Source organism: Cyanistes caeruleus, chromosome 9 (genome assembly GCF_971803275.1).
Source record: "Cyanistes caeruleus chromosome 9, bCyaCae1.hap1.1, whole genome shotgun sequence".
Taxonomy (NCBI): Eukaryota; Metazoa; Chordata; class Aves; order Passeriformes; family Paridae; genus Cyanistes; species Cyanistes caeruleus.
Genome location: NC_141709.1, coordinates 32,801,858 through 32,826,683, shown reverse-complemented (window position 1 = coordinate 32,826,683; position 24,826 = coordinate 32,801,858). Strand labels below are relative to the sequence as shown.

Sequence of the window (24,826 nt, the reverse complement as noted above, 5' to 3'; positions counted from 1 at the left end):
ATACCTTGCTATAGTCAAGTTTGTCACTGCAGTTAAAATCAGCTTGTTTAGTAATGCTGGTTACTTCCTCCCAGGTCATTTTATCACCTCTCTGCAAGAAAAAAACAGCTCAGTTTGGGTTCCTAATCAAGAATCCTGCTTGCCTACAGCACAAGTTTTATGAACAAAGGATGAATCCTTTAATATTCTTTCAGAGAAGCTTATCTTGCAAAATCTTAAAAAAGATTTCAACAGATTTTGATTTGAATCATGAAAACAGAGGTTAAAATCACTAAAAATTATGTCTTTACAATGCTACTAAATATCGAAGAGATCAATTGTTTCAGGTTATGAAATTTTGTGGTGTCTTCTGGAAACCCACCATGAAAATTTTCCATAAAATGGGGAATCCCAGCTCTCAGAACCATCTAATTTCCAAAACCTCTACTAATTCAAGATGGATAATTAAGTTTCTAGTAATACTTACTGTTGTAAGAATTTTAAAAAGTTCATCATGTAAAATATATCCAGACTTATCTGTGTCTATTTTTCCAAATGCTTCGAGTAGTTCATTTTTTGTAGCTGGCTTTTCTTTTTTTAAAATAGCACAAAAATCATCAAAATTCAGTGAAGTTGTTTGTGAAGTCCAGTATTTGTTAATAGTCTTCTGAGAAGGATTTCTTCCAGCTTGTTGAAGTGCTGAACAATAAAACATAATATTAAATATATACTCCAGCTGTTAGGAAAGGAGTTTTCTCCAAACATCCTTGAGTCACTTCCCATGTTCAGATTATTTTAAAGCCAAATCACTCCAAGAGAAAAGTGGGTCTGAAGGACAGTTTTGGTTATGATCTTAATCAAAATATCCATGAACTCAAAGACAGTTTCAAGTGTAAAATTCAACTTTTATCCAGTATCTTAATATCAAGAGCATATTATTTTTAAGTCTGCATGTTTATATATATATATAATAATATATATATACTTCTACTATGACCAGCATCATCTTTTCCTTTTTTCATCATTTTTTCATCTTTTCTTTGCCAAGAACTGAGATCTAGAGTAGAATTTATCTGAGATAATATTTTATGTCATGCCTGTACATTTGAATGTATCAATTCAAATTATACAAAATGAATTTTAAAGGAAAAATTATACCACCAGACAGCCAATGCAACCAATGCCAGGGGTGTTACACCTGGCATTCTCCAAAATGAATTTGCTGGATCTATTTGCCTCTTCGAGGTCTTTACTGAAAAATCCTTTCAGTTTTCAGTGTGATGAAGGTATTATGTTAAGTGGAAATTAAATTCACAGTCTATCTGAAATGAGAGGGATGCTTTTTATATCTTCCCAAATAATCTTTTAGGGAAGCACAGGAGATCCTCCATCTCTACCTGGGCTGGCATTTGATTTGGAGCCAGATGAGCAGTGCCCAAGCCTGTGCTGGGAACTGCTGAGGAACATCTGTGAAATGAGGCGGTGGCATCGTGACAATGCTCAGTGGGAGCTGTGTCACCAGCAAAGCAACAACCAACCAAGCCAGGCTCCTCTCTTGTTAATCCCTGCCTCAGTGCCAAGCACTAAATAAAGATTTGTGCCCTGCCACCTCTGCTGGAGGAGCCAGAACAGAGCAGGGCTCACATCTTTATGGGAGCCATGCCTGGGCACGGAGCAACGGTTTGGGAATCTCAATGTCAAGGGCAGCCAGGGAAGGAAGGGCAGTGACTGTGGGTTTGTTTCCATGGATAGGAGAGTTCTCTGGAATGTCAGTGCAGCACATTATTATATTTGACAGATATCCTTCAAATATACAATCCTTAATTTTATATCTCCAGGGAGATCAGCACTTGCCATTCCCTATGTGCCTCCCAATTTGTATTTGTGAAAATTCAATCAGACTGTACCTTTTATTTTTATTTCTCTATGGTCTGAGTCTGCTAAATCACTCCAGTAATATTACAACAGACAGAAAATGAAGCTACTATTTAAGGATAAGCAAAACTCCTACAAATAAAATTTCACAGGGCAAATCTCTCAGTGAGCACTTTATTTTGGAATATCAACCAAACTTCATGAAGAAAGATGCTTAAATATTGGCACCACTCCTTTGAGAAATGCCAATATTGACTTCAGATGAAATATGAGTCTTTAACTCTCAGTTCTTACAAATAAACTCTGAAATATCTCTGAAAAGATTGAGAGTCTAAACAACTAACTGCCCTCTCTAAGTTGACCCTGAAACCAAAATGCCCAAACACTGGCTGTGTAGCCAAGTGCCATATGGATAAAGCTGAAAGCCAAAGTATTTATTAGAGAGATGACATTTATTCACACTACCCCTCTATTAAAATCCAGATTATCCCAAACTATCATTAGGATGTCACAAGCTGTAGGAATATGCTTGTTAATGAGTGGAATTTCATGTTCTGGTGTAAGGAAAGAATCTACAATCAGTGCACTCAGCTTTTACAGTAGTGGTTTCCATGAAAAACCTTTTTAAAAAGAAGACAAATGCTCTAAGAAAAAAGAAACTCCCAAACTGAGCACACAATCGTACAACTCCAAGAAACTGCAAAGTTGGAATTGTATTTGCTTGAGAAATTTTATCTGTCATAGTGAAACCTCCTTCAAAACTGAAGTTATTTATTACTCAGTCTTACCTTACTCTTTCCTTATCTTACCTGGTCACTAAGATATATTATTAAGAAACCAACTTCCATTTTTCAGATCAATTTTTCTTACTTCCCTTTGAAATTCCTGAAGTTTTCAAAACAAAGCCCCACAGCTTTCAGTTTCTACCAACAGCCTTATTTAGAGCAGCTGAAACAGTCAGAGATAATTTTTTTCTGTTGTACTGCTGACACCACCACCACTTACATACAAATATAGTCTGGACAGAAAAATGAGAATTTTATATTCCAGTCTATGAAAGTGTAACTCAGGAGGAGTTAAGGAGTAAGAATTCTTATGGAACACCAGTAATGGTGGATTTTGTGCCAGGGCAATGGCCCACTCTGAACTGAACTGAGACCTTTCCTACTGGTGATTTAAAAATAAAATCTGTAATACAATAATTACAATAAAATGCCATAATAATAATAATAATAATAATAATAATAATAATAATAATAATAATAATAATAATTACAATAAAATGCCTCTGTCGGTCATTCCCACTTCCACCAGGCATTCAAAACTACTCTCAATTCCTTAAAGCAGTTACTGAGTTTATGCACAGGGATACTCCCACTGCAATCATCCCATGTAAGAGTTAGAGAGGAAAAAGACCCAATTATTACCTAAACTGAGCTGTTCTTTTGATTTAATATTTTCTAAGCTGCTTTTTAAGACAGTCAGATAAGCTGCTCTGCAGTTCATGTAAAAAATGGCTTCTTCTGCATGCTGGGACTTCTTCCCTTGGGAATTTTCCAAGTGTGTGGCTTTCTGATTCCCAGGAGTGCTGGCCATCCTGTGAGGGATGAAACTTCAGTTAGAATTTGTAACTGCCTCAATAATGCCTCTGCTTGTCCTCTGAAACACAGACTGGCCCTAATTATCCAAACATCCAGGTCATACCCTTTCTTTTCTCTAAATCTGGAATGGGAATAATTATCTACACTTGTAGGTAAGCACCATGAGATCCACAAGCAGCAAGAGTTTGAGCACTACATGTTCTACACAGTTTATCTTTTATTGGCAGTAAAAAGTTTAATTTCACTGTATTTTATATAGTTGTAGACATTTGATATTACAAGTATTATATAAACATTATGTAGTCTTGATATTTGAAATCACAAAAACACATTTTTATGTTATCTGTGAAACAAGGCTTTGCCATCCATGTTTTCTCTTTTTTACTCTTGTAACTCAACAAAACATATGCATAATAATAAAACTGGTCAAAATTGGAGCCCTTAATCTCAAAAAAAATGCCAGGTTAAGCACAGAATTCTACTTCTTAGAGTTACCTAAATATAAATAATAGAAATAAATGTGCAATAAAACTTTAAAAATAAGCATGCATAAAACTTTGAGAAACTCAAGCCTTTTAAGTCCAAGGCCCATACAACTATAAATGAATGGAAGAAAACAGAAACACTTTTTTTTTCCCTCAGTTATTAAAATGACTCAAAGCAGTAACTAATGCTGTTTGCTCAGCAGTGGTCAGCAAACTCTGACAGCAGCTTTCTGCTTCCACCAGGGGTGATTAAGGTTTTTAGAAGGCCATCACAGAGGGACACTAAATCCTGTTGTGCTGTTGATTTAACAGCCTCTTGTATTATTTTGCCCAACGTTGACTTCAGGAAATATATTCCAGTACAATAAATGGAATATCTCAAGTTCAGCAACAAGACAACATCGTCCCAGGGTTCCCTTCAGGACTCATTGGGGTTTTACTCGGGAGGCCTCAATCTCTGGCACCTTGTTGAGTTATATGGGTCTTTCCCACTTGGGAAAGGCAGATAATAATTGCTTATCAAGGATGAAGTACCCAATTTGTAACACCCTGACACTTTAATATTACACAGGCAGCAGAAGGACCCCACAGGGACCCCCTGGCACAGCCTGGCTCCTGCAAACGGGTGTCACTATAATTAAGCACCAGTGTTACACACATGGAATGAGACTGGGGGGAAAGGCAAGAAGGAGAAGAAGAATAAATGTTAATTTTCCAGTAACCAGTTTAGAAAATGTCAACTCTTGTTTGTACTCCTTGGACTTCCCATTACTGTGATATTTCTTATGTGGGCCAGGAAGTGCTGCCAATACATCGCTGGGAAATCCAGTGAGCAATGGCTTAGTGACAGCACTGCCAGCAGCCCCATGGCTTAGGCTGGGACATTTTCACTGGAAAAATGACACTTTAGAAAAATAGACAGAGGGGAGCAATCGAGCTCAGGCTTCCAAACAGGGAGAGAGTAGGTTTAGAGACTGGGAAGAAATTCCTCCCTGGGAAGGTGGAGAGGCCCTGGCACAGGGCCAGAGAAGCTGTGGCTGCCCCTGGATCCCTGGCAGTGTCTAAGGCCAGGTTGGACGGGGCTTGGAGCAACCTGGGACAGTGGAAGGTGTCCCTGCCCATGGGTGGAACTGGATGAGCTTTAAGGTTCCTTCCAATCCCAACCAGTGTCGTGTTCTCAGCCCAGAGCACTGTGGGCCGTGTCCAGTCCTTCCTTGGACACTTCCAGGGACGGGGACTCCACTCCTCCCTAGACAGCCCCTTCCAATGTCTAATCACCCCTTCTGTGAAGAAATTCCTCCTAATTCCCAAAGTCAGACCCTCCACGGCAACACTGACCTTCATGTCCCAGGCTCATCCACACAGAGCCCACATTGGCACAGGGAAGCTCTGCCCTGCTCCGGCCTCGTCCACCTGAAACGAGGAAACCTTTCCCGTACGGACCTCCTCACCTCCCTCACTAGTGGGCACAGTGGGCCACCCATCGTAAAACGACAACAACAAAAACCACATTACAATTCCCGTCCCCCGGCCCTGAGGGGAATCCGCCCTCCCTCAGCCCCGCTCGGCGGTCCCTGAGGGACTCCTGAGGCGCGTTTGGCCGCCCCGAACCCGCCGCCCGAACATCACCGGCCCCGGGCCGGTTCCTACCGCGCACAGCGGGACCCGACGAGCCCGCACCGACACCGGTCTCGATCTCGGTCTCAGTTCCGGCGGTCTCGATCTCGGTGGTCTCGGTCTCGGCCCCGCAGCCCTGCCGGGCTCCTCAGCCCCGGCCCGGCCCGGCCCGCCCTCGGCGCCGTTTCCAGCCGGCGGCGTTTGGCGGGAGCACGGCGGGAGCTCCGAAGAGGAGGCGGCGGGAACAGCTCTAGGATGTCGTAGGTGTCTGGGGAGCGGGGCAGCGCTGCTCTCCCTCTCCTTTCTTCTCCCTCTCCCCTTCTTCTTCTCTTCTTCCTCCTCTTCCTTCCCCTGTTCTCTTCCCTCTCTCCTCTCCCACCCCTCCCCTCACGGCAGCGGGTCGGTTCTCGCGGACTCCGCGGGGCGCCGTGAGGGGAGCGCTTCCACCGACGGGCTGCGGCTCCCGAGCGCGTTCCGTGAGGGGAAAAGTGCGCTCAGAGTGGGCCCTGGGAGGGGAGCAGCGGCTGGCGAGGGGTGGGATTTGTTTCCAAATAGAGACAGAGGCCGGGAAATGTTCGCAGTGGTGGTTCCTGGGGCAGCTCTGCGGGCGGGGCTGGCTGGGCGGTGCTGCTGGGGGTGGTATCTCCGTATTCTGCATTTCTCAGGGGTCGGCTCTGCTCAGAGGTGCCCAGCGACAGGGCGGGCAGCAATGACCGTAAACTAAAACACGAGTTCCGCCTCAGCATCAAGAACAACTCCTGTGCCCTGGGGGTGGCAGAGCTGTGGAGCAGCTGCCCGGGGAGGCCGTGGAGTCTCCCTCTCTCCCTCTCTGGAGACATTGCAAAGCCTGTGTCACCTGCTCCGGGTGACCCTGCCTTGGCGACGGGGCTTGGACTGGATGATCTCCAGAGATCCCTTCCAGTCCGTTGTTCTAATTCTATACCTCTCTACATACCATGGATAACACCCGTGGGGCTGTGTGGGAAAGGGGCAAGAAGGATGACAAGATGGTTCAGCTTGGATGGAACCGCAGTGGGTCATCCCGTCCAGCATTCCCAAGGAGGCACAGCCCCTGCACATGGCCCAGGCTGGCATCCAGGCAGTTCTGGAATATCTGCAGTGAGGGAGACTCCACAACTGGACAACCTGTTCCAGTGCTGAGTCACTGCACAGGAAAGAAGTTCTTCCTCATATCCAGGTGGAACCTCCTGGGCATCATTTTCTACCCACTGCATCTTGTCCCATTGCTGGGCACCACCAGACAGAGCCCAGCTCCATCCTCTGACCCCTCCCTTGGCCAGCGCTGAAGGGATTGGCAAAAAAAAGCAGGTTTTGATATGAATTTTTGAAACTGTAGCTTCAACAGAGTTTGATGGCAAGGTTCACTCTATTGCTCGCTACACAGACGGAGGGAGCGTACACAGGAAAATGGGATTAGAATCAATTTAGAATGATTTACACGGAGACCAGGGGGATGCAAAAGGGTCACGGGGACAAGGATATGGATACAAAAGATACAGGTGCAAAAGAGTTTAGCAGCACTTAATCACTGACTGATTTAATATTTATAAAGTGATTCAACAGGATTTACTGCAATTACAGCAGTGACTAAATTATAGATTCACACACACTCAGATACAGAGATGTGGGAAGGAATTGCAGGCCTGTGGAGATCAGGGCATGACACCCTCCATGCCCATTTTCCATCAGGCTGTATCTCTTCCTTTTGTCTCCAATGGGAATAAATCCTGCTCATTTTTCTCCTATATTTTGCAATGTATCAAGCAGTAAGTAATGAATCAAGTCATGTAAGTCTGCTGCTGCTCTCGTGTATCTCTGCTCATCTTGGGCTTCTGGAGATAAGTAAAGGAAGTTCTTTAACCTGGTAAATATTAGGCACAAAATAGTGCCTGCAGGTTGTACAACTGGCTGTAAACGTGTGCCATCATCATGGTTAAGAAATTTATTAAGCCTTTTCAGGCTAATTCAGGGCTAGGAAACTCAGGTGAAATACTCTCACCACATGTGCCTCATCTTTCTGTCTCATTTTCTTGTTCCACTCTGACATTTGGTTTAACACCACAGTCAAAGTGAGCCATATAAAAAAAAATAAACCAAATTAAAAGTGGTGCTCTCTGTGTTGTTTCCTAAAATACTTTTCTTTACACATAGTGTTTTTTCACCACATTCTTCTTTTGTAAGATCTGAGAGATGACAGTTTGGCCAACAGGGTTTTCATGTGCGGTGTCAGGATAAATTTGGTTTCAGGGGTCCAAGCCAGGGTCTGTGTGTAGACTTAGAGCATAAATTTTCAGTAATTCTGATTTAACTTCTCACATTATGGCACTGAAAAGACGATCAGTAAAAACAAGCCCCCAAGCAAGCCAGGCTGTTGGGTACCACCAGGCAAGGTGGTACCTCCTAAAGCTAAAATTCTGTCTTTCAGTACAATATTCCAGCTCTTTCCAGTGTTGAAGAGCTTGGAATGAGGCTCCATCTCTTCTCCCATAGTTCAGGATGCTTGCAGAGAGGAATTTGGGCTGTATGCTGCTGTGTTGCTGTACACAACATTTGACAGACTTCAAAGAATGTGGCTTTGATCAGTGCACAACTTTCCCCCTAAGAAATCCTCTCAGTGTTTATAATTTAGCAGGATTTTCATGTGGTTTCTCATTTATTTCATCCTACAGCTGTGATCCTGATCCTGCTTTCATTTGGCTTTCAGCTCCTTTTGACATCTGTCATAAAAACTTCCATCAGAACATGCCTTAGTGTAACATGCAAATGCATTGGCCCCCAGAGCATCCTTGCAGTGTGGATGCATTAATAAATGGAATATTTCTCTGCTGCCATGAGCTGGAAGCTGTAATGGAGTCCGGATTCCTTGAGCTATATGGGATTCTCTTTAAAAAAGAAATACATTGTAAAGAATTCCATCAAACTGTTACAGCTTGGGCTGCCCTTTGGCCAGAATTTCAGAGGCTTTTTTAATTTAAATGTTACCTGTTTACTTGGCTTTTTTAGCTAGGATATTTCTTTTCCCCTTCTTGTAATAGAGATAGCTGTAAAACAGTTTTCATATAAGACCCTTGACTGAGTTACATATCAAAGATGTGTATCCATTCTATTTTCCCAATCCTTTAATTTACAGTTTTGGAATAGCAACATAAATTTGAAAAGGATATGTTTGGAATGAGGTCATCTAAATTCCTTACAAGGCAAAACATTCTTTTTCTAAGATGAAAACTGAACTAAGTTCTTGAAATATGATGTATATTCCAAACCTTGTTTAATTCAGTGTAATATATATGTTTCTTGGGAACTGTTCTTACAAAGATTTTTTTTTTCCCTCATTGTTTTACATCATGCTTTAAACTATTGTTAAGATTTAGGAACGTGCTTAAAAAGTTTCGGTTGTCTCTGGGAAAAATAGTCTTAATTTATGTTGACCTTTCTTTCCTTGGAGCATTTTGCCTGCATTCAATAAAATTTTGATGACTGCTCTTTAGCAGACAGCTGTACCATATAAAGTATTATAAATATTCAGCTTTCTTCTTCCAGTGTTGCCATTAACAGCTGGGCATCCAGTTCAGAGGAGCAGATTTTGCAGAGAGAGCTTGGCATGTTCCTGAATCAGGAGAGGGAAGAAGGGAAGCAAACAGTTTCTTATGGTTTGGGGACCTGTAAAGACATAGAGCATCTGTTCCCCAGTTAAGTCATAGTCTGGTAGCACTGAATCATGTTAAGAGCTAAAATGATGAGGAAAACTACTTTTTTCACCTTGCCTGTACCTGTGTCTTAAATGTCTTAAACATTATTTCGACTAATGGCAAAATAATTCCAAGCCTTGCTCAGAAGGTATGTAAATGGAAATGCTTTGAGGGGGGTTTTGTTGTTTATAGTCTTGGAGAAAAGATAAATACTCAGCATGATTTTACTTCAGTGCCTTGATTTTATCTCTGGTATAAAATGGAGAATCAGATTTCCTTAGGCAAACACTTTATCCTTCTAAACAAGCAACATTCTTCGTCCAGAGAATGGATTTGCTTTGGATGCCATCAGTAAATATGAAACCAGAAAAGAAAACTATCTTTAACATTATCAATTATTGACCTTACTAACAGAAATCTTTGTGTTTACATGACCATAAAACCTGTCCCTATTTTTCTCTTGCAGGGTTAAGAGAGCATTAAATTTGGACATGGTTAGAAAAGATGATGTAAGTATTTTTTTGGTGTCTGGAGCCATCTGGGCTGTATAAATATATATGTATATATATCTGTGTGCAAAAATAAATGTGGGTATAAACAGTGTATTTCATTTTAGCTGCCTTTATGTTGTTACAGATTGGATGTTGTCTGGGCAAATCTTAAAGCACAAAATTACTGCTGCAAATATTAGTATAAAATTGATTGTATTTCATTTGTCACAGAACTGCCTGGCGTTAAGTAATGTACATCTGCATGAATCACTTGAAAAATGTGCATATTGTTATTGCCATCACTATTTACCCAAGAGCTGAATGAGTTAAGATCCTTGGTGAAATCATTTATTAGAAATTAGCTCCATTATCCTGGGAAGCAAACGTTCTGCCATGTAATTGTACATGTGACAATATGGAATTATGATAATGCTGTAATCTGCATATTAGAAACTGCAAAATTGAAATGAAAACATTAAAGGCATGTTCATGTCAGGGCTGTAATTACCTCCCTCAGCTAATCTGGCATAATGAAACAATAAACTCCTAACGCTGCCATCAATTTCACCGCAGTTATCACAATAAAAATAAAATTGTACTGGTGCTGTTGTTTGTTGTAAATGCAGCTCCAGCATCCTCCCAGCCACCAGCATGTCGTGACATATGTCAGTTTATTCTCTCCCACAGTGGCTGTTGCTGCAGCCAGCAGTGCACAGGAGCTGGGGAGGATGGCAGGGTGGAAAGGAAGGAAGATTTTGGAAAAGTACAGAGAGAAAGAACTGGTCAGCAAAACGAGCTCCCAATAAATCTCCAAGCCTGGGTCGTTTGGAAGAGGTTTCTGTATATGCAGCACATATTTGGAGGCCTCACTGGTATTGAGCAAGGTAGAAATTGGCCATTTAAAAAATTTCTAGATACTTATTTTTTTAAAACTTCAACAGAGGTGGCAAAACACCACAGTGGCATTAAAGCAAAATCATTAGCAGTTTAATTAGCAGCTTAGTGTACCATTACCCAACTTGTTCTTCTCAGAATGCAGCTGTGACTGTAATTTTGCATCTGTTTCTTGGGCTGAAGTAACATTTTTGTAGACAAGTGGTCCAGCTGAAATTCCAGGGAATGCTTTTCCTCCCCTAAAGCCATCCCTTCCCACGAGATAAAAAGAGTTACTCAATGCTTACCTGCAGTCAGGTTCTTGTGCAGCAAAAAGCTGAAGAAAAGCCCATCTGAATATTGAAACATTTAGTGGAGGCTCAGTGATGTGGCTTTGCACTGATTTTTAGTTCATACAATATCTCTAATAGATGCATGTCAAAGATTTAAATTAAATTACTTTATAGAAGGAAAGAAGGAACAGAAAGTAGTAAACTCATAGTTTGGGTGAAATATGTGTTTAATCTTTGCTGTTGAATCCTTCCCTGTTTTTATCAAGAGTTCCTCATTCCATGGATCAAAATATTCATGAGCTAAGCAGATCAGGAATGCGTATTTTTAGCTTTTTGGCATCTTAGTGTGGTATTGTTAAAAAATTGCATAACTGGAGTAAAATTCTTCTTCCTGGAAGAGAAAATCTTAATGACAAATAAAAACTGTCCTTGTAAGTGCTGCAGGAATTTTGTTTAACGTAACCTTATCTGTATCCAGAAATGGGTGAGGTGAATGCTGTTCAAGCAGGAAAAATAGTCTGAAAGGTTTGGAGATTCTCCCTGTTGAAAAGGAGATTAGATGACATATTAACCCCTAAATTTGCATTGATACTACAATTAATATTTCATTTAAAGATGATTGGAAACATTTCTTTAACCTGCTTGAATGTGGCAAGAGAGAGTGAGGGTTTCCATCAGGCCTAGTTTAAGAGCGTAAATGAGAGGTGTGAAATTATTTAAGGTATTTGAGACTAAAACAAGGTAGAGGCAAGTGGGCAGCAAATTAAATCTTTAAAATCTGCTGTAAATCCCGCTACTGTGACCAGCAATAACACTCTTGTGGGTTGTAGAGTAAAAGTTTGGGTGTTTTTTTTATTATTTCTGTACATGAAATGTGCAGAAAATCCCAGTTTCTCATCCTTGCAATTCAGCATCCATGCTAGAGCATGTCCCAGATAATCCCAGTTCATATTCCAGCATTGCAGAATTCTTCTGAAAACTGCACAAATTCTTCAACACCATTAAATAATTCTTCTTACATCATTAGACATATTGAAACCCTGAACCACAGACAAAATTTTGGATTTAAGAGACTCACTTTGGATTTTTTAAATTATCACTTGTTTAAAAAAATTTTTAGAAATAACTTTTGGTACAATTCAAATCTAAAAATATTTGTGTCTTAAATTCTCATTACTGGAAGAAAAATAAAAACTCAGTTTGACTGCTCTAAAAAAAACCCAACCATCGAGATGATCATGCCAGAATACCTAAATCCCTGGAAAACACATACTTTTTCTTTATGGAAACTGGGAGACAAAGTGTTTGAAAGGATTTTTTCTCTTTTAGAGTCTAATTTTATTGAGGAGAGGGAGTGACAGAGAAGCTCAATGAACACAAAGTCACCCCACCACAGCATTTAACATGGGCTTTCCATAATGGGAATACATAAAGCCAGGAATTACTTAGAAATATCTTAGGTAGTAAAAGTTCAGAGAGGTTTTGTCAATATTCATTATTCATCTGGATGATTTTTGTACTTTTCTCTGTTTCAGGCACCTGATGCAACCCCCCAGAAGGCCAAAAGGAACAATCTGAGCTCCTTCTCCCCCACCACAGGCACTCGCCAGATCAGCCCCTTCTCCTCTCCCACCAACCACGGGGCAGAAAATCCCAGGAATGACCCAGCAGAGGGTGAGCTGAGCATTCCATCTTTCCATTTTCCTGGTTTTTGGCTGGATTTAGGGACTTCTCTCCCATCTTCTATGTTTGATTTCTTTTTCCTCTTGAAGAATCTCTTCTGGAAAAGCCAATGTTGGGTCTTAAAGCTTGAATTTTTTTCAGAGTAAAGCTTGGGGGTGTTTCTAAAACAACTGAGTGAAAGAATTTTTAATTAACATAGCACTGACTGTCAGCAGCTCTCAGAAAATACACCTTTGTAAGATTATAATTGTATTATTTCCAGTTCACTTTAGGATAAATGTTCACTTAATTACACAGTCACAGTTTTTGACTCTGACTACTCAAGAAGCAGATTTTCAGTAGGCTGAGCTGCTTTTATGACTGTATTAAAAATATTGTGGTTGTGGCCTCTAAGTGTTAAGGAACCCTGTGTTCAAGCATTTAACTCTTTAAGTGTTAAGATCACCTGCTGTAAATTTTTTATTTTAAAAAGAAGAATACAGAGGGACCTTTTGTCATCTTTCCCTGTAGAGCTTTTATTTCCTTGCAGTACAACTCCTAGAAAAGATATTATAATAATAATAATAATAATAATAATAATAATAATAATAATAATAATAATAAATGCATCACTTTCCTTGCTAGCAAATTCCTTGTTCAATGATTTTAGTTATTAAGAAAAAATCCCCTGTCTGATTTTGAATTTGGCTACAAAATGGTGGTGTGTAATATTTAAATTCCAGGTTGTCCATTTAAATTTCTGCTCCTAAAAATCCAGAGTACTGGTCTAAAAGTATGACCTCTTTGATAATTGATGACTGATTTAAGTCCATGTTCTATTGACTACTTAGATTTAAAATTAAATCTTTGAGGGTCTTGACTTTTAGCTACTGTATCATAAAGCTTAAACTTTTATAGCACTTTGTCATTCTGAAGTGTTTCTAAATGTTTTACAAAATATTAAAATTAAAAGTTAATTTATCCTTGAGTGCTGAGACTTGTATGTAATAATTTAGATCTAACAAGAAGAAATCAAAGTGTTTAATGCTGAGTGTGGTCTCTTTTTTTTTAGTCTGATGGCAGGAAGGAGATTTATTACACTGAAATGTGGAAAGCTCCTCATTGCACAGGGTCTGTCTGAGATCTGTACATTTGTTAAGCCCATGGTAAATTCCAAATCTTTCACTTAAAGGTGAATTTACAAAATCCCCACATTTTGTGATGTCTTCAACTTCAGGCACAATTAAATCATTCCTGATAGTCAGGTGTGACTTTTTTATTGCTGGAGTAAGTATTGATAGACAAGCTAAAATTTTAATCTGGTTTTGTTCTGACCTGATTCCTGTGGGAATTGAAGAAATCATGTAAATTCAGGGTGTCTTTTGTGGTCAGAGGTCATATTTATCCTGCCCCATCCATCATATGCCAGACTGGAATATTATATTGTCAGTAGAGCCCATTTGGAGCCTTTGGAAGCAATTCCCAGTATCTTTGTGGTTGTTTAGAAAATGGACTTGGAGCCAGGCAGTTTTTATAAAGGGAAATGGGAATTTCATAGCTCAATCATCCCAGCATTTTCAGGATAATGCTCGATGTTAATCTGCAGTTAATAGGATAAAAAACTCCTGAAAGGACACAGTAAATATCTGCCAGGATGATTCCAACTTCCAGATATTAATGCTGTAATCCCAAGGTTTCCAGAAACTGAGGAGAGGTCAAATTCCCAAAGTGTAAATTGGAATTTAGTGTGGTCTGTTCCAAATCCTGCTTTCTGAGTGAGCTTTGGGGTTTTTCCTCTTCCCAAAAAATCGTTCAGCACTCAAAGTTCACACTAACACCTTCTTCAGCTACTTCAAATACTCCACGTCTGATTTTTATCTTTATTGTGTCTCTTCTTCCTTGTGACCCTCCGAGGAGATGGGAATGAGCAGAAAGATTCCAGGAGTGGATTATCCAGGAGAGGGCAGCCTCAAACAAAGCACGATGCGTAAGTGGATTCAGTTTGAAGTTTCTTATGGCTGCAGGGCTGTGATTGCATCTCTTTTTCACCAGCAGACAATAATTGTGATGTTTATTCACCTAAATACTATGTTTGAAGTTGTAGCTCTTCCTTTTCATTACTGTACTTGAACTCACAATTTGTTTCCTGGGGTTTTTGCCTGGATGTTTTCCCACATCATTAGGCTGAAATTCCTTCAGTGTAGGATAGAGTCTTCCAAGTGATGGAGCTGGACAGAATAGTTTGGGTAACATTTAAACAGCAGAAAATAAAATATTAACATTATACAGATGTAAAACTGTAAATTGATTAATTGGGGGTTTTTTTGTGATTCAGTGAATCCCTTGGTCAACACATCCAGCCTCATTTCTTAGTGACAGGAACCTGGAATTACAGAACAATTGGAGTAATTAGAGGCCTCATTGACATGGAAATGTTTGCATTCAATAATTCAGAATGTTTTTAAAAGGCTTGCAGGAGACCTGCAGTGACATTCAAATAAAAACATGTCTAAACCAACACCTACACTTAATATTCATGTGAACTTCCATACACTCAATTTTACAGATGAAAATCCATTGGCCAGGACACTGATTTAAATCCTCACAGCTGAACTGGATCCATCCCCATTCCAATGAGAAAAAACTCTGACAAACATTGCAAACATGGATTTTTCAGTGAGTGGGGATGTGGATAACTGGAATTGTTTTACCTTTTTTACACAGGTTCCTTCAACTGCAGTCCCAAGTGAGAAATTCCTTGCCCAGAATCCTGAAACTAAGAGCAAATCTGACAAGCCTGAAGGTCTGGTTTACACTGATTTGTCTTTTGAGCTACCACTAATATAGGATTTGAAAGCAAAATTAGGATTTTATATGCAAGATTTGAGTTTGAAGGGGTAGGGAAACAAATAAAAGACTTGAAACCAGCCAAGCTGGACTTGGAAATCCAGAAAATGCAAAAAACCTCAAAATTTATTGGATTTTTTTAAACTAGAAGAGTTGCTTTTCCATGTCCTCCGTTTTTAATTTGTACACAAATAAAACCAATATGAAGCAGTTTTCAATTATTATTTATAACTCAAAATATGAATTAACTGCATAGATTTTTATGTCTTTGAAGATTAAACATCCTTTTGTGTTGAAGTGATTGTACCATTTAATTTGCCACTAAAGTATCATTATTTAATAGTCCAATACATGTTAAAATGCAAATCACTGCTCTCTTTTATTCCCATTTTGTTTCCTGACTAAATTTAGCACAAGGTTCATTGCTGTACATCAATAGCTGAGAAATAATTCAGTGTACTCAGACGACTGTGCTGATTTATTTCACGTGGACAAGGTTTTATTAAAATAAAAAACAAACAAAACAACGAACAGTGATACTAATTGAAAATATTTTAATTGCAATGTTTATTTAAAAAAGGAAGAATTTCAAACTTATGAATAATTTCCAAATTGGTTTTGGTATGTTGTAGACATGGTGTAGATAGTGAGAATGGGATTTAACAATGACTTTAATTGTTATTTTCCAGGCTTTGGAGGGCAGTAGAGAGCTGGAAAATATCCTCGGAGTCTCACAGTCGTCCTGTGTCCTGAGTGCTGAACTGCAGAAAACCCAAGCGCTGGGTGAGGAGAGGCTTCAGTACATTCATTTATCCCTTTGGAACATTTACCAGGGATCACTCCCTCCGGTACTCCCCAGGACTCAGGAAAAATGCACCTCAAGTGTCCCTGTGCATCCAGCCAGGGAGGGACATAAAAGCCAGGCACACTGGGGAGGGAAAACCTGGAAAAGCAACACCTTTTCTCATGGAAATGGTCAGTAAATAGTTAGATACTTAGTGGGTAGTTAGGTGAGGATTAGGATAAACGTTTGCACTTGGATTGCTTGGCCTTTCTTCTCTCCTTCCGAGGAAGTTGGTTTGTTTGTTTGTTTGCCTGGCTGCAGGATTAGGCTGAATATAAATTTCCAGGCTTTAAAAATCGCTATTCATGTGTCTTGAAATGATGGACGTTCCAGATGCTTGTTGTGTTGGGATAAGGGCACTTCACAGCTGCCACATCTGGAATACTTTTCCAGAGGAACCCAGAAAGCAAACCTGGAGTGCCTGGACTGCTGCTTTTTGCAGTTGGGAACAGGTGGACAGTAAAGCCACGGGTACCAGGGAAATTTTCTTCCCAAACAGTGGAATCGATGCATCACATGCTGGTATTTAAATTACCATTTCTTCCCTGACCTGTATTCCAAATCTCATTCCATTTTCCTTCTGCATGGACATGCACTGCTCTGTTCCCACTGTAATGCCAGATCCTTCCTGAGACAGGATGGAGTTACCTGGGAACAGTCTGGGTTTCCATCGGGGTGGGACAGACAGACAGACAGCCCAAAGGACAGCTCAGACCTCTTGCTGCCACTCCTGGGTCCACTCTTCCCCTCAGCTCCTTGGGAAAGCAACATCTTTCCCCCATTTCTGAATTAGGAACCACCTCAGCACCAGAAGAAAGAAAAATAGGAACAAAATGTGGGATGAAGCTTGGAAACACAACTTGTCAGAATTCACTGAATTTTGACATTTTTTGGTAATTTTTTTTGAGCACAGTTACATAGGCAAGAGGGTTTTTTCTTCCTTGAAATGCTTTGAAAGTGAAGGAGGCAGCAGAGGTATTATTTTCTTTGAAAGCTCTGGGGCAACATTTGTTGATTTTGGATTTATTTCCTCACTAGTGAGTCAAGCAGAAAAACTGCAGCTGTTGAAAGCAAACCATGGAAAAGTCCCTGCCCGAGGTAAGAAACTCTTCATGACTCCTGTATAACAAATGTTTTGATTCCTTTTGCTTGATTTCTTTTCAGTTCTTTTCACTTGAAATAAGTTGGGTAACCTTTAGGATATGGAAACAGTGATAATCAAATGTGTTTCCTCTGAATAGTCTGCAAATGTAAATTGAATATTTGATGCTATTTTCATTGTATTGGATATTTCCCCATACAAGGAGAAGGAATCATTCATGGCCTTGCACTTGTGGCATGGTCCAGAAGACTTTCCATACTTTTTGTATATCCCAATTATCCTTGTTCTTCCTCATTCTCCTCCCTCCCACTGTGTTTTCAGTATCAGTCTTGCAGAAAAACCTTTCCGACTCTGTATTTTTTGGGGGATATTTCACCCATTCCAGAGGGCTTGGAAATCCCAGCTCTGAGGTTTCTTCATAACCAGTGCTGTGAACATATTTGGAGCTGGTGATGTTTCATCCCCAGCTGCTTTGGTGCCTTGGCAGGAAGGAAGGGGACACACAGAGGACAGTTTAATTCCCTCACACTCAGTAAAATCAACAACCATCCTCCAGGGTATTCTGATATTTCTGTTATCTTCACACTTCAAATCTGAGAGCAGAACAAACCCAAAATCAGGAGCAGTGGTGGCATCTCTGCTGTGGGGAATTCTCTTAAAGGACAGAAAATTGATCAAGCTTAGATTTGCTGGGCCGCAGCAGATGAGCAGCAAATGGAAAGGAGTGACAGCACTTTGGAAGGAATTGGGCTGATTTGTGCAGTGTGCAGGTGGTGATTTACAGCTCCCTGTGTCCTCCTGCCTGCCTGCCTGGGCTGGCACTGGCAAACAGCCGCTGCTTCCTTTGTGCTCTGCTCCTTCCTGCTCACCACACACACATTGAGAGCTCCATCCCTGCTCCAGAAAGCAGCCCCCAGCACCAAACACACAGCCAGGCTGCTTAGATGAGAGATATTTTGTGAAGGTAGGGTGGAAAAGACAATTCTGAGTTGAACCTCTGCGATTTTGATTAAGTTCCAATGTCAGTTTAGCTTTCACAAAGAATAAATTCAATTTTGCAGTCTTGAAAATGTGGTAGCAGGAGAGGAAGAGAACTTTGTGATCAAAGAGAAGCATCTGGAGATGTTTTTCTTTGCCTTTTAGTTTCAGACGCGGGTTTTTCATAATTATTTTTAATTAGTTATGGCAAGGCTTAAAACTTATGACTGTTCTGTGGCTTGGTCCAGATGGAATGTCACATTATCATCACATGGTGAGGCATGAAATTTATTTACTTTACATAAAAAACCTCCTCTTAAAACAAGTTCATACAAAACATTCCTGGCTCAATGGGCAGCATTGTGCAGAGCTCAGTTTATCATTTTGGGTGACCAGCATGGAAAAAGAGCATCATTGTTTGCCCATGACTTGAATTTACAGTAAACAAAATATTTTTGAATATAAAGTAAGCAAATTGTAAAACAACTGCCAAGAGATGAATCAAGTCAGTGGCTGGGAGTCCAAAATGTGCTGAGAAGGGATGTGTAGGTTGGGATGTGCATGTTTTAAAGGAAAATTTCACAGGTTTGGAGATTCCAGGAGTGAAGGTTCTAAAAGGGGAAGCTGCTCCAGCTGGACACTTTGCTTCCCCAAAACACTGACACAAACCATGGCTGCTGCCCATGGGAGTGTTCCAGAGATCAAATACTTGCAGTGGTGTGGAAAACTCTTTTCAGGCTGTGATGAAATAAAAACCACTCCCTTTTCTGTGGGGATGTTCATCCTGCTGAGCCCAGGGGCAAATCTGATCCTCTCGGAGTTTTGAACATTCCCAGCTTTCATGGTGGAATGAACATAAGTGGCTGAGGTTTGTGCTCTGAGACAGTAGTGGTGGCTTTCCAAGAGACTGGATCAGGGTTAACTGCATGGATTTTATTCCATGCCACTTGAAATCACTGATGAAAGCAAAGCTGGAGAGATCATGGACCAAAGCTGAGTTTCTACCTGCCAGTCCAGTTTTGAAAACTGCATTTATGGTAAAATATAAATCCCATTTCACGACCACTACAAAATAGAAACACCTCCTTAATAATCAGAGCTCCTCCTCAAACCAAGTAAAAAGGTAAAAATACAGAATTCCACCATTTATCCCACTTTGTGTCAGTTTGAGTTCAGAATTTGGGTGTCTCAAGACTAAACCACTTGGCTGTGGTTGGTGCTGGGTGTTTATTTTTCACATCATTCTCAAATAAGTGTAACAAATTTGTCGGCCTTTAGATGTACCTGGGTGTCTGCCCCACCTTTCCTTCCTCCTCCTTGGAGATCTTCTGAGGAAAAGGGGAATACAGCAGTGGATTTTTCCAACTGTCAAACTCTAACCTAAAACCTCATTTATTTTCCTCAACCCAACTTTGTATTTATTTACAGGGAAGAAATGCCATTATCCCTTTGCTGGGAAAAGTGAGTCTGGGAATTGGCTGGGCAAAAATTCTAGCACTGGAGGGATCTGACGTTGTTCCCTGTGGAAGAATATCCCTGTTTGTGCTCCTGAGGGTTTCCTACCATCACACCTGGGCCAGGGCTGATCTCAGCTCCTCACTGAGTGGGGATTGCCCAGTTTGTGTCCTGGGATGAAAAGCTGTTGTTGCTCAGGCTAAATCTGAACTCAGGTCTCCTCATTCTGTTGCTTTGAGGTTGTGGCTGTGTGAGTCCCTCGCAGTGGAGGGGAGGGAACAGATCCCACTCAGCCCAGTGTTCCCAGCCTGCTTTTCCCAGCACAGGTGAGGAATCCCAGGAGCTGGGGGAGCCTCCCACTGCTCCTTCCCAGCAGGATTTGGGGCTCTTGGGTTGTACCCACACCTGAATTTTACAAACAGCCTCAGACTGAAGGAGTCTGGGGTCTGGGTGCAGCAGCACGAGGAGTTCTGGGATGGAAGGAAGGAGAAGGGGCAGCTCCAAGGCTCTGCAGTGATGGAACACCCTGGGCTATGCAGATGAAATATTAAGCCATTAACTGTAGTGGCAGATCCAGAAATGCACATGAGACATATGACTGGAGGCCCCAGACAAGTACACAGAGAACTGTCAACCTGCATTTTAGATTTAGGTGCCAGCCCCATTTATTCACAGATTTCACCCTTGTTTTTACACTCTATTTTCCTACGTGCCTTTTTAGAGATGCAACAGCTATGAATTTTTAATTCTGGTGGATCTAGTTTAGAGTATTAAGCTTAATGAAAAATTCAAAAGAATTGTAGTTCTTCCAACATGTAGCAACTCCTGCATGAGAATAAATACTGCTTTCTCCCATGAATATAATTATTTTAAATAAAAAAAGAAAAGAAACATTAGTTTGGACTCACTTAGTAGCAATTATATGTTTAAGAGGTGTAAATAACTTGCTATCCAGACATTACAAATATCCAGGTGCTCTGTATGTGCTGATGACAACAAAATTGAAAAGAAAGACTGTAATAATTCTGACTGGTTTTCTCTGCAGAAGATATTGATTATTTGTGTGTGGTGAGAGATTTGGAAAATTCAATTAAAGGAGTTGTGCAAAGGTTTCATAAATTTCCCCAGTACAGCGTGTACACAGACATTGCTGCGTATTAAATCAATGCAGCACTTCACAATATATTTTCTTTGAAACATAAAAATAAATAACATTTAAACAGTTCTGCTTACTACAGAAACAAATTTTATTTTCTGTGAAGCATTTAGTCATGTGCTATCACTGACTCATACACATTTGCCAGCTGTAACAAATTTTATAGACGTTTTCTCCAGAGACATAGCTCATATACTATGAATTTTTAAATGAGCAAATGGTGAAGAAGGGATGTCAGCAATATAAAAATTGATCAGTTAAAAGATAAAAGCATAAGTAAAGAGATTTGTATGGTAGTCTTAATAGGTTTTATTAAATAAAAATACTATAAAAAGACAGTAATGAATAGACTGAAGGTTTTAACTGTGGTTGAGGTGGAGAAAAATTATTCTGGCACATTTAGTAGAAGATTGGTTTTATATCACCTGACAGGTGAACATTTTTTTTCTCTGTTTTTTAGATCTGTAAATGTTTTAGAGCAGTCAAAGTTGGGAGAGGATGGTTGGGGGTACTTGGAGGGGAAAGGAGAGTTGGAAGATTGAGCCCTTGTAGTGCCTGTGTGGGCCAGGGCTGGGAGAGGCTCTGCCAACCCTCTGGAGCAGGTCTGGGGGGCTCCAGCCATTGCTGGCCCTGGGAACCCTAAAATTGGAGCTGAGGAGAGGAACAGGCTGGACCTGTCCCAGCCACCCCTTCTGCCACAGCCCAGGCACCTTCTGGTCCCCTCCCCTGAGCCCTCTTCCAGCTGCCATCCTCATCCAGGAGTTCCCTGAATGTTCTCTTTGGTTTGATGGAGCTGAACTTACTCGGGAGCTCTGCAGGGAAAAATCCTGAGAGAGAGAGAAGGGTTGTAGGGGCTTTTGTGAACATCTCACTCAGAGGTGAGGCAGGGCTGGATGGGATCTTGGGCAGGAATTGTTCCCTGGCAGGGTGGGCAGGCCCTGGAATAGAATTCCCAGAGCAGCTGGGGCTGCCCCTGGATCCCTGGCAGTGCCCAAGGCCAGGCTGGAACACCCTGGGATAGTGGGAGGCGTCCCTGGGGTGTGACTGTGTGGGCTTTAAAGTCCCTTCACAACCCAAACCTTTCCATGATTCTTTGCATGGAAAACAAAGCTGAGTCTGGTATTTTTTGTGAATCTGGGCAGCTTCTGCTTTTTAGGAGAGCTCAGGGTGCTGGGCAGAGCTCAGCACAGTGGTCTTGGCATGTTTGGGTTCTTTACTTAGCATCTACTCCAATGCTGCAGTCCCTGAAAGGGAAATCAGTCCTTTCCTTTATGGAATTGCCTTCAGCACAAATAAACCAGCTTGTAATTGAATCTTTTTCCTGTTACTTGCCATACAAGATTGGACAGTTTCCTGTTGTGATAATTTGTGTAAACAAATGATGTCTATTAGGATTAAAGCTAGAAAGTGGTACCTGAGGCCAAGCTGGATTGGATTCCTTTTTCTGGAGTAACCTTGTGAGTCCTGGTTTAGGTCTGGGCTCGGTCTGGCTCAGCTCCAGGTGACGCTGCCCAGCCCAGGGGCAGGTGTTGGTGTGGAGTCACTCCCTGCAGTGTGAGATCCCCATGGAATCACTGAGTGCTGTGTGGGGAGAGCTGGGGAGGCCCTGTCCCAGCAGCCCCGTGTCTGTGGGGTTTGGAGCCCTCCCCAGCTGGGTTTGTGTGCAGCTGAGAGGCTCCAGCTGCTGGAAATCCCCCTTTGTATGGTCAATATCATTCTGAATTCTCCCTTCAGCCCCTCAGGGTGCTGGAGCGGAGCTGCTCATCTGCTGCAGGACATTTGGCAGCCCTGGCACTCGCATGCACCTGCTCCCAGACCCTTCCCCACACGTTCTCATTCCCTGAGTTCCTTTCTGCCCTTGCACACTTTTCCTTTGCTTCTCCCAGCCACCTGCTCACCCTCCCCCAGCCCTGCCTGGCTGCGGGCTCAGGTGTGGGAGATCCAGGGTGACTGTGAGTGATCCAGGGATGGCTGTGAGTGATCCAGGGATGGCTGTGAGTGATCCAGGGTGACTGTGAGTGATCCAGGGTGACTGTGAGTGATCCAGGGTGACTGTGAGTGATCCAGGCATGGCTATGGGTGATCCAGGGATGGCTGTGAGTGATCCAGGGTGACTGTGAGTGATCCAGGGTGACTGTGAGTGATCCAGGGTGACTGTGAGTGATCCAGGGATGGCTCTGAGTGATCCAGGGGTGGCTGTTCCTCTGCTGCAATCCCTGGTTGGGCCCTGCTGGCACAGTCCTTGGGGATTCATATTTATTGTTTTATTATTAATAGCAAAAAGCAGCACCAGTTTCTGGTACTGGTAGCACAGTAAGTTCTGCTTTGGAATCACTGCCAATGATGTAACACAGGTGCAGCCACTCACCAGGAAAAGAGGTGCTGGGCTCTTTAACCATAACAGCAGCTTATTTAACTCATGTTTGAGGCAGGATTTGCACAAGTTCTGTCATCACACCACTGTTGTTTATCATATAAACATACATTTCTGTGTTTTCCTCATTGCCAGGGCACATCCAGGCTGCTGGGAGTTCTGCATTCCTGACCTCACTCCTGGAGAGAAGGAAGGAGCCCCTGGGCCTGCTGCCAGCCTTGTGCAGCACCGAGGCACAGCCAGAGTGACCAGAGCAGGGTGCTTCTTGTAAGCCACTCTGGGATGTCCTGCAGCCTGCAAGGGCCTGAGGGCACTCAGTTGTTCCTGTGCACATGGGATTTGTTCCTGGTTTGTTGGTGACAAAGAAACTCTAGAAACTGCTCCCCTACCAAAACATTCTGTGCTGTTTCTCATCTTGTTGCTGCTTTGGTTACTTGTCCTTGTTCCATAAAACATCCCAAAATGTTCCTGCAGCCCTGGGCAGAGGGGCTGCTGCCCTGCCTTAGGCTCTGTGTGTTTTACTGGACATCACACCCATAACTCCAAGCAGATCCCATGAACGATGATGCTGCTGTCTAATTGCTATTTATTTTAGTCATTCCTCATCTCCCCACAGGCATTATGTGAAAAATGCATTCCACATCAACCCAAACTTCTCCATCTGCTGGACTGGACTTAAAAGGAGTGAAGAACTGAGTGTAAACCAATCTCCCCAGCAAATCCCAGCTGGGGAGCGCTCGCTGCGCCGGGCAGGTGCACGTCCAGATAACATTTCTGGCATCTATTTCAACTTAACAATGTGCACAACCAGATAATCTCAATGTAAATAATCCACCCTGGGTGCTGCACAGCCCTGTGCCAGTGGGGCTGGTGCTGTGTGGAAATCAACTGGGGCTTCTGGAGGGAGCTCTGCAGTGCCAGGAATGAATTATTCCGACCCTGGATGTGTTTTGTTTGCAAATGCTTTCCCTGGTGGTGCTGCCACGGTTGGGAACAGATTTGTCATCCACATGAGGGCTCCTCTAAAGTCAACCCCAGCCCCAGGATAAAAAGGCCTCAGCCTCCAACCCAGCATTAACACACAGGGCTCTGGTAACATTTGCTTTTAGGTCAACATTGGAGTTTAGTTTTGGCATTTAATGCTGTAGGAGCAGAGTTATTTTATATAAACCAACTCTTTTTATAAAACAGCTGCTTTTCTTTTTCCTTCTCCTCAGCCTCACCCTTCCAGCCAAGTGAATTCCCTCAAATCGTTGTAATTAGGCTGCAAAAGTGCAGTAAAATTATTTGTTCTTATCAAAGTCCAGCACAAACACAAACACTTGAATGTCCTTTCTACCACTGCAAAGTCCCATCCTCAAATAAACTGATTTTTACAACTAAATTCTGAGCAGCAGCATGATGAATGTGTTCAGGGTGTGGCTGAACACACACACGCTCAAGCTTTGGGAGTTTTCAATTAATAAAAATGGTTTTGCACTTCA

The 24,826-nt window shown here is 41.8% G+C and overlaps 2 protein-coding genes across 11 annotated transcripts in view; one reads left to right on the top strand and one right to left on the bottom strand.

The window, feature by feature from the left end:
* The window catches only part of EFCAB7 (EF-hand calcium binding domain 7), a 17,906-nt gene extending 12,169 nt beyond the window's left edge, over positions 1 to 5,737 (bottom strand). For 2 of the 7 annotated variants that reach the window (XM_023932295.2, XM_023932298.2), the window contains exons 1-4: positions 5,591 to 5,737; positions 3,282 to 3,451; positions 467 to 678; positions 5 to 91 (exon numbers count right to left, since the gene is read on the bottom strand). In XM_023932295.2, coding sequence (XP_023788063.2) covers positions 5 to 91; positions 467 to 678; positions 3,282 to 3,450 — 468 coding nt within the window. In that variant the 5' untranslated portion in view covers position 3,451; positions 5,591 to 5,737. Of the gene's footprint in view, positions 1 to 4; positions 92 to 466; positions 679 to 2,663; positions 2,803 to 3,281; positions 3,452 to 5,278; positions 5,368 to 5,590 lie in introns of those variants that run through there. The other 5 variants (XM_086841582.1, XM_086841580.1, XM_086841579.1 and 2 more) reach the window with 5 other exon arrangements.
* ITGB3BP (integrin subunit beta 3 binding protein) lies at positions 5,725 to 24,826 on the top strand. 4 transcript variants are annotated; one of them, XM_086841586.1, is made up of 8 exons: positions 5,725 to 5,817; positions 9,734 to 9,776; positions 12,460 to 12,598; positions 14,501 to 14,573; positions 15,311 to 15,389; positions 16,123 to 16,216; positions 17,316 to 17,375; positions 23,478 to 24,826. In XM_086841586.1, the coding sequence occupies exons 1-8, from the start codon at positions 5,813 to 5,815 to the stop codon at positions 23,588 to 23,590; spliced, it is 606 nt and encodes a 201-aa protein (XP_086697712.1). In that variant the 5' UTR covers positions 5,725 to 5,812; the 3' UTR covers positions 23,591 to 24,826. The 4 variants fall into 4 exon arrangements, with proteins under 4 accessions (XP_086697712.1, XP_086697713.1, XP_086697716.1 ...); XM_086841587.1 differs by having other exon boundaries at positions 5,747 to 5,817; positions 14,504 to 14,573; XM_086841590.1 differs by lacking the exon at positions 5,725 to 5,817 and adding an exon at positions 9,105 to 9,267 and having other exon boundaries at positions 14,504 to 14,573.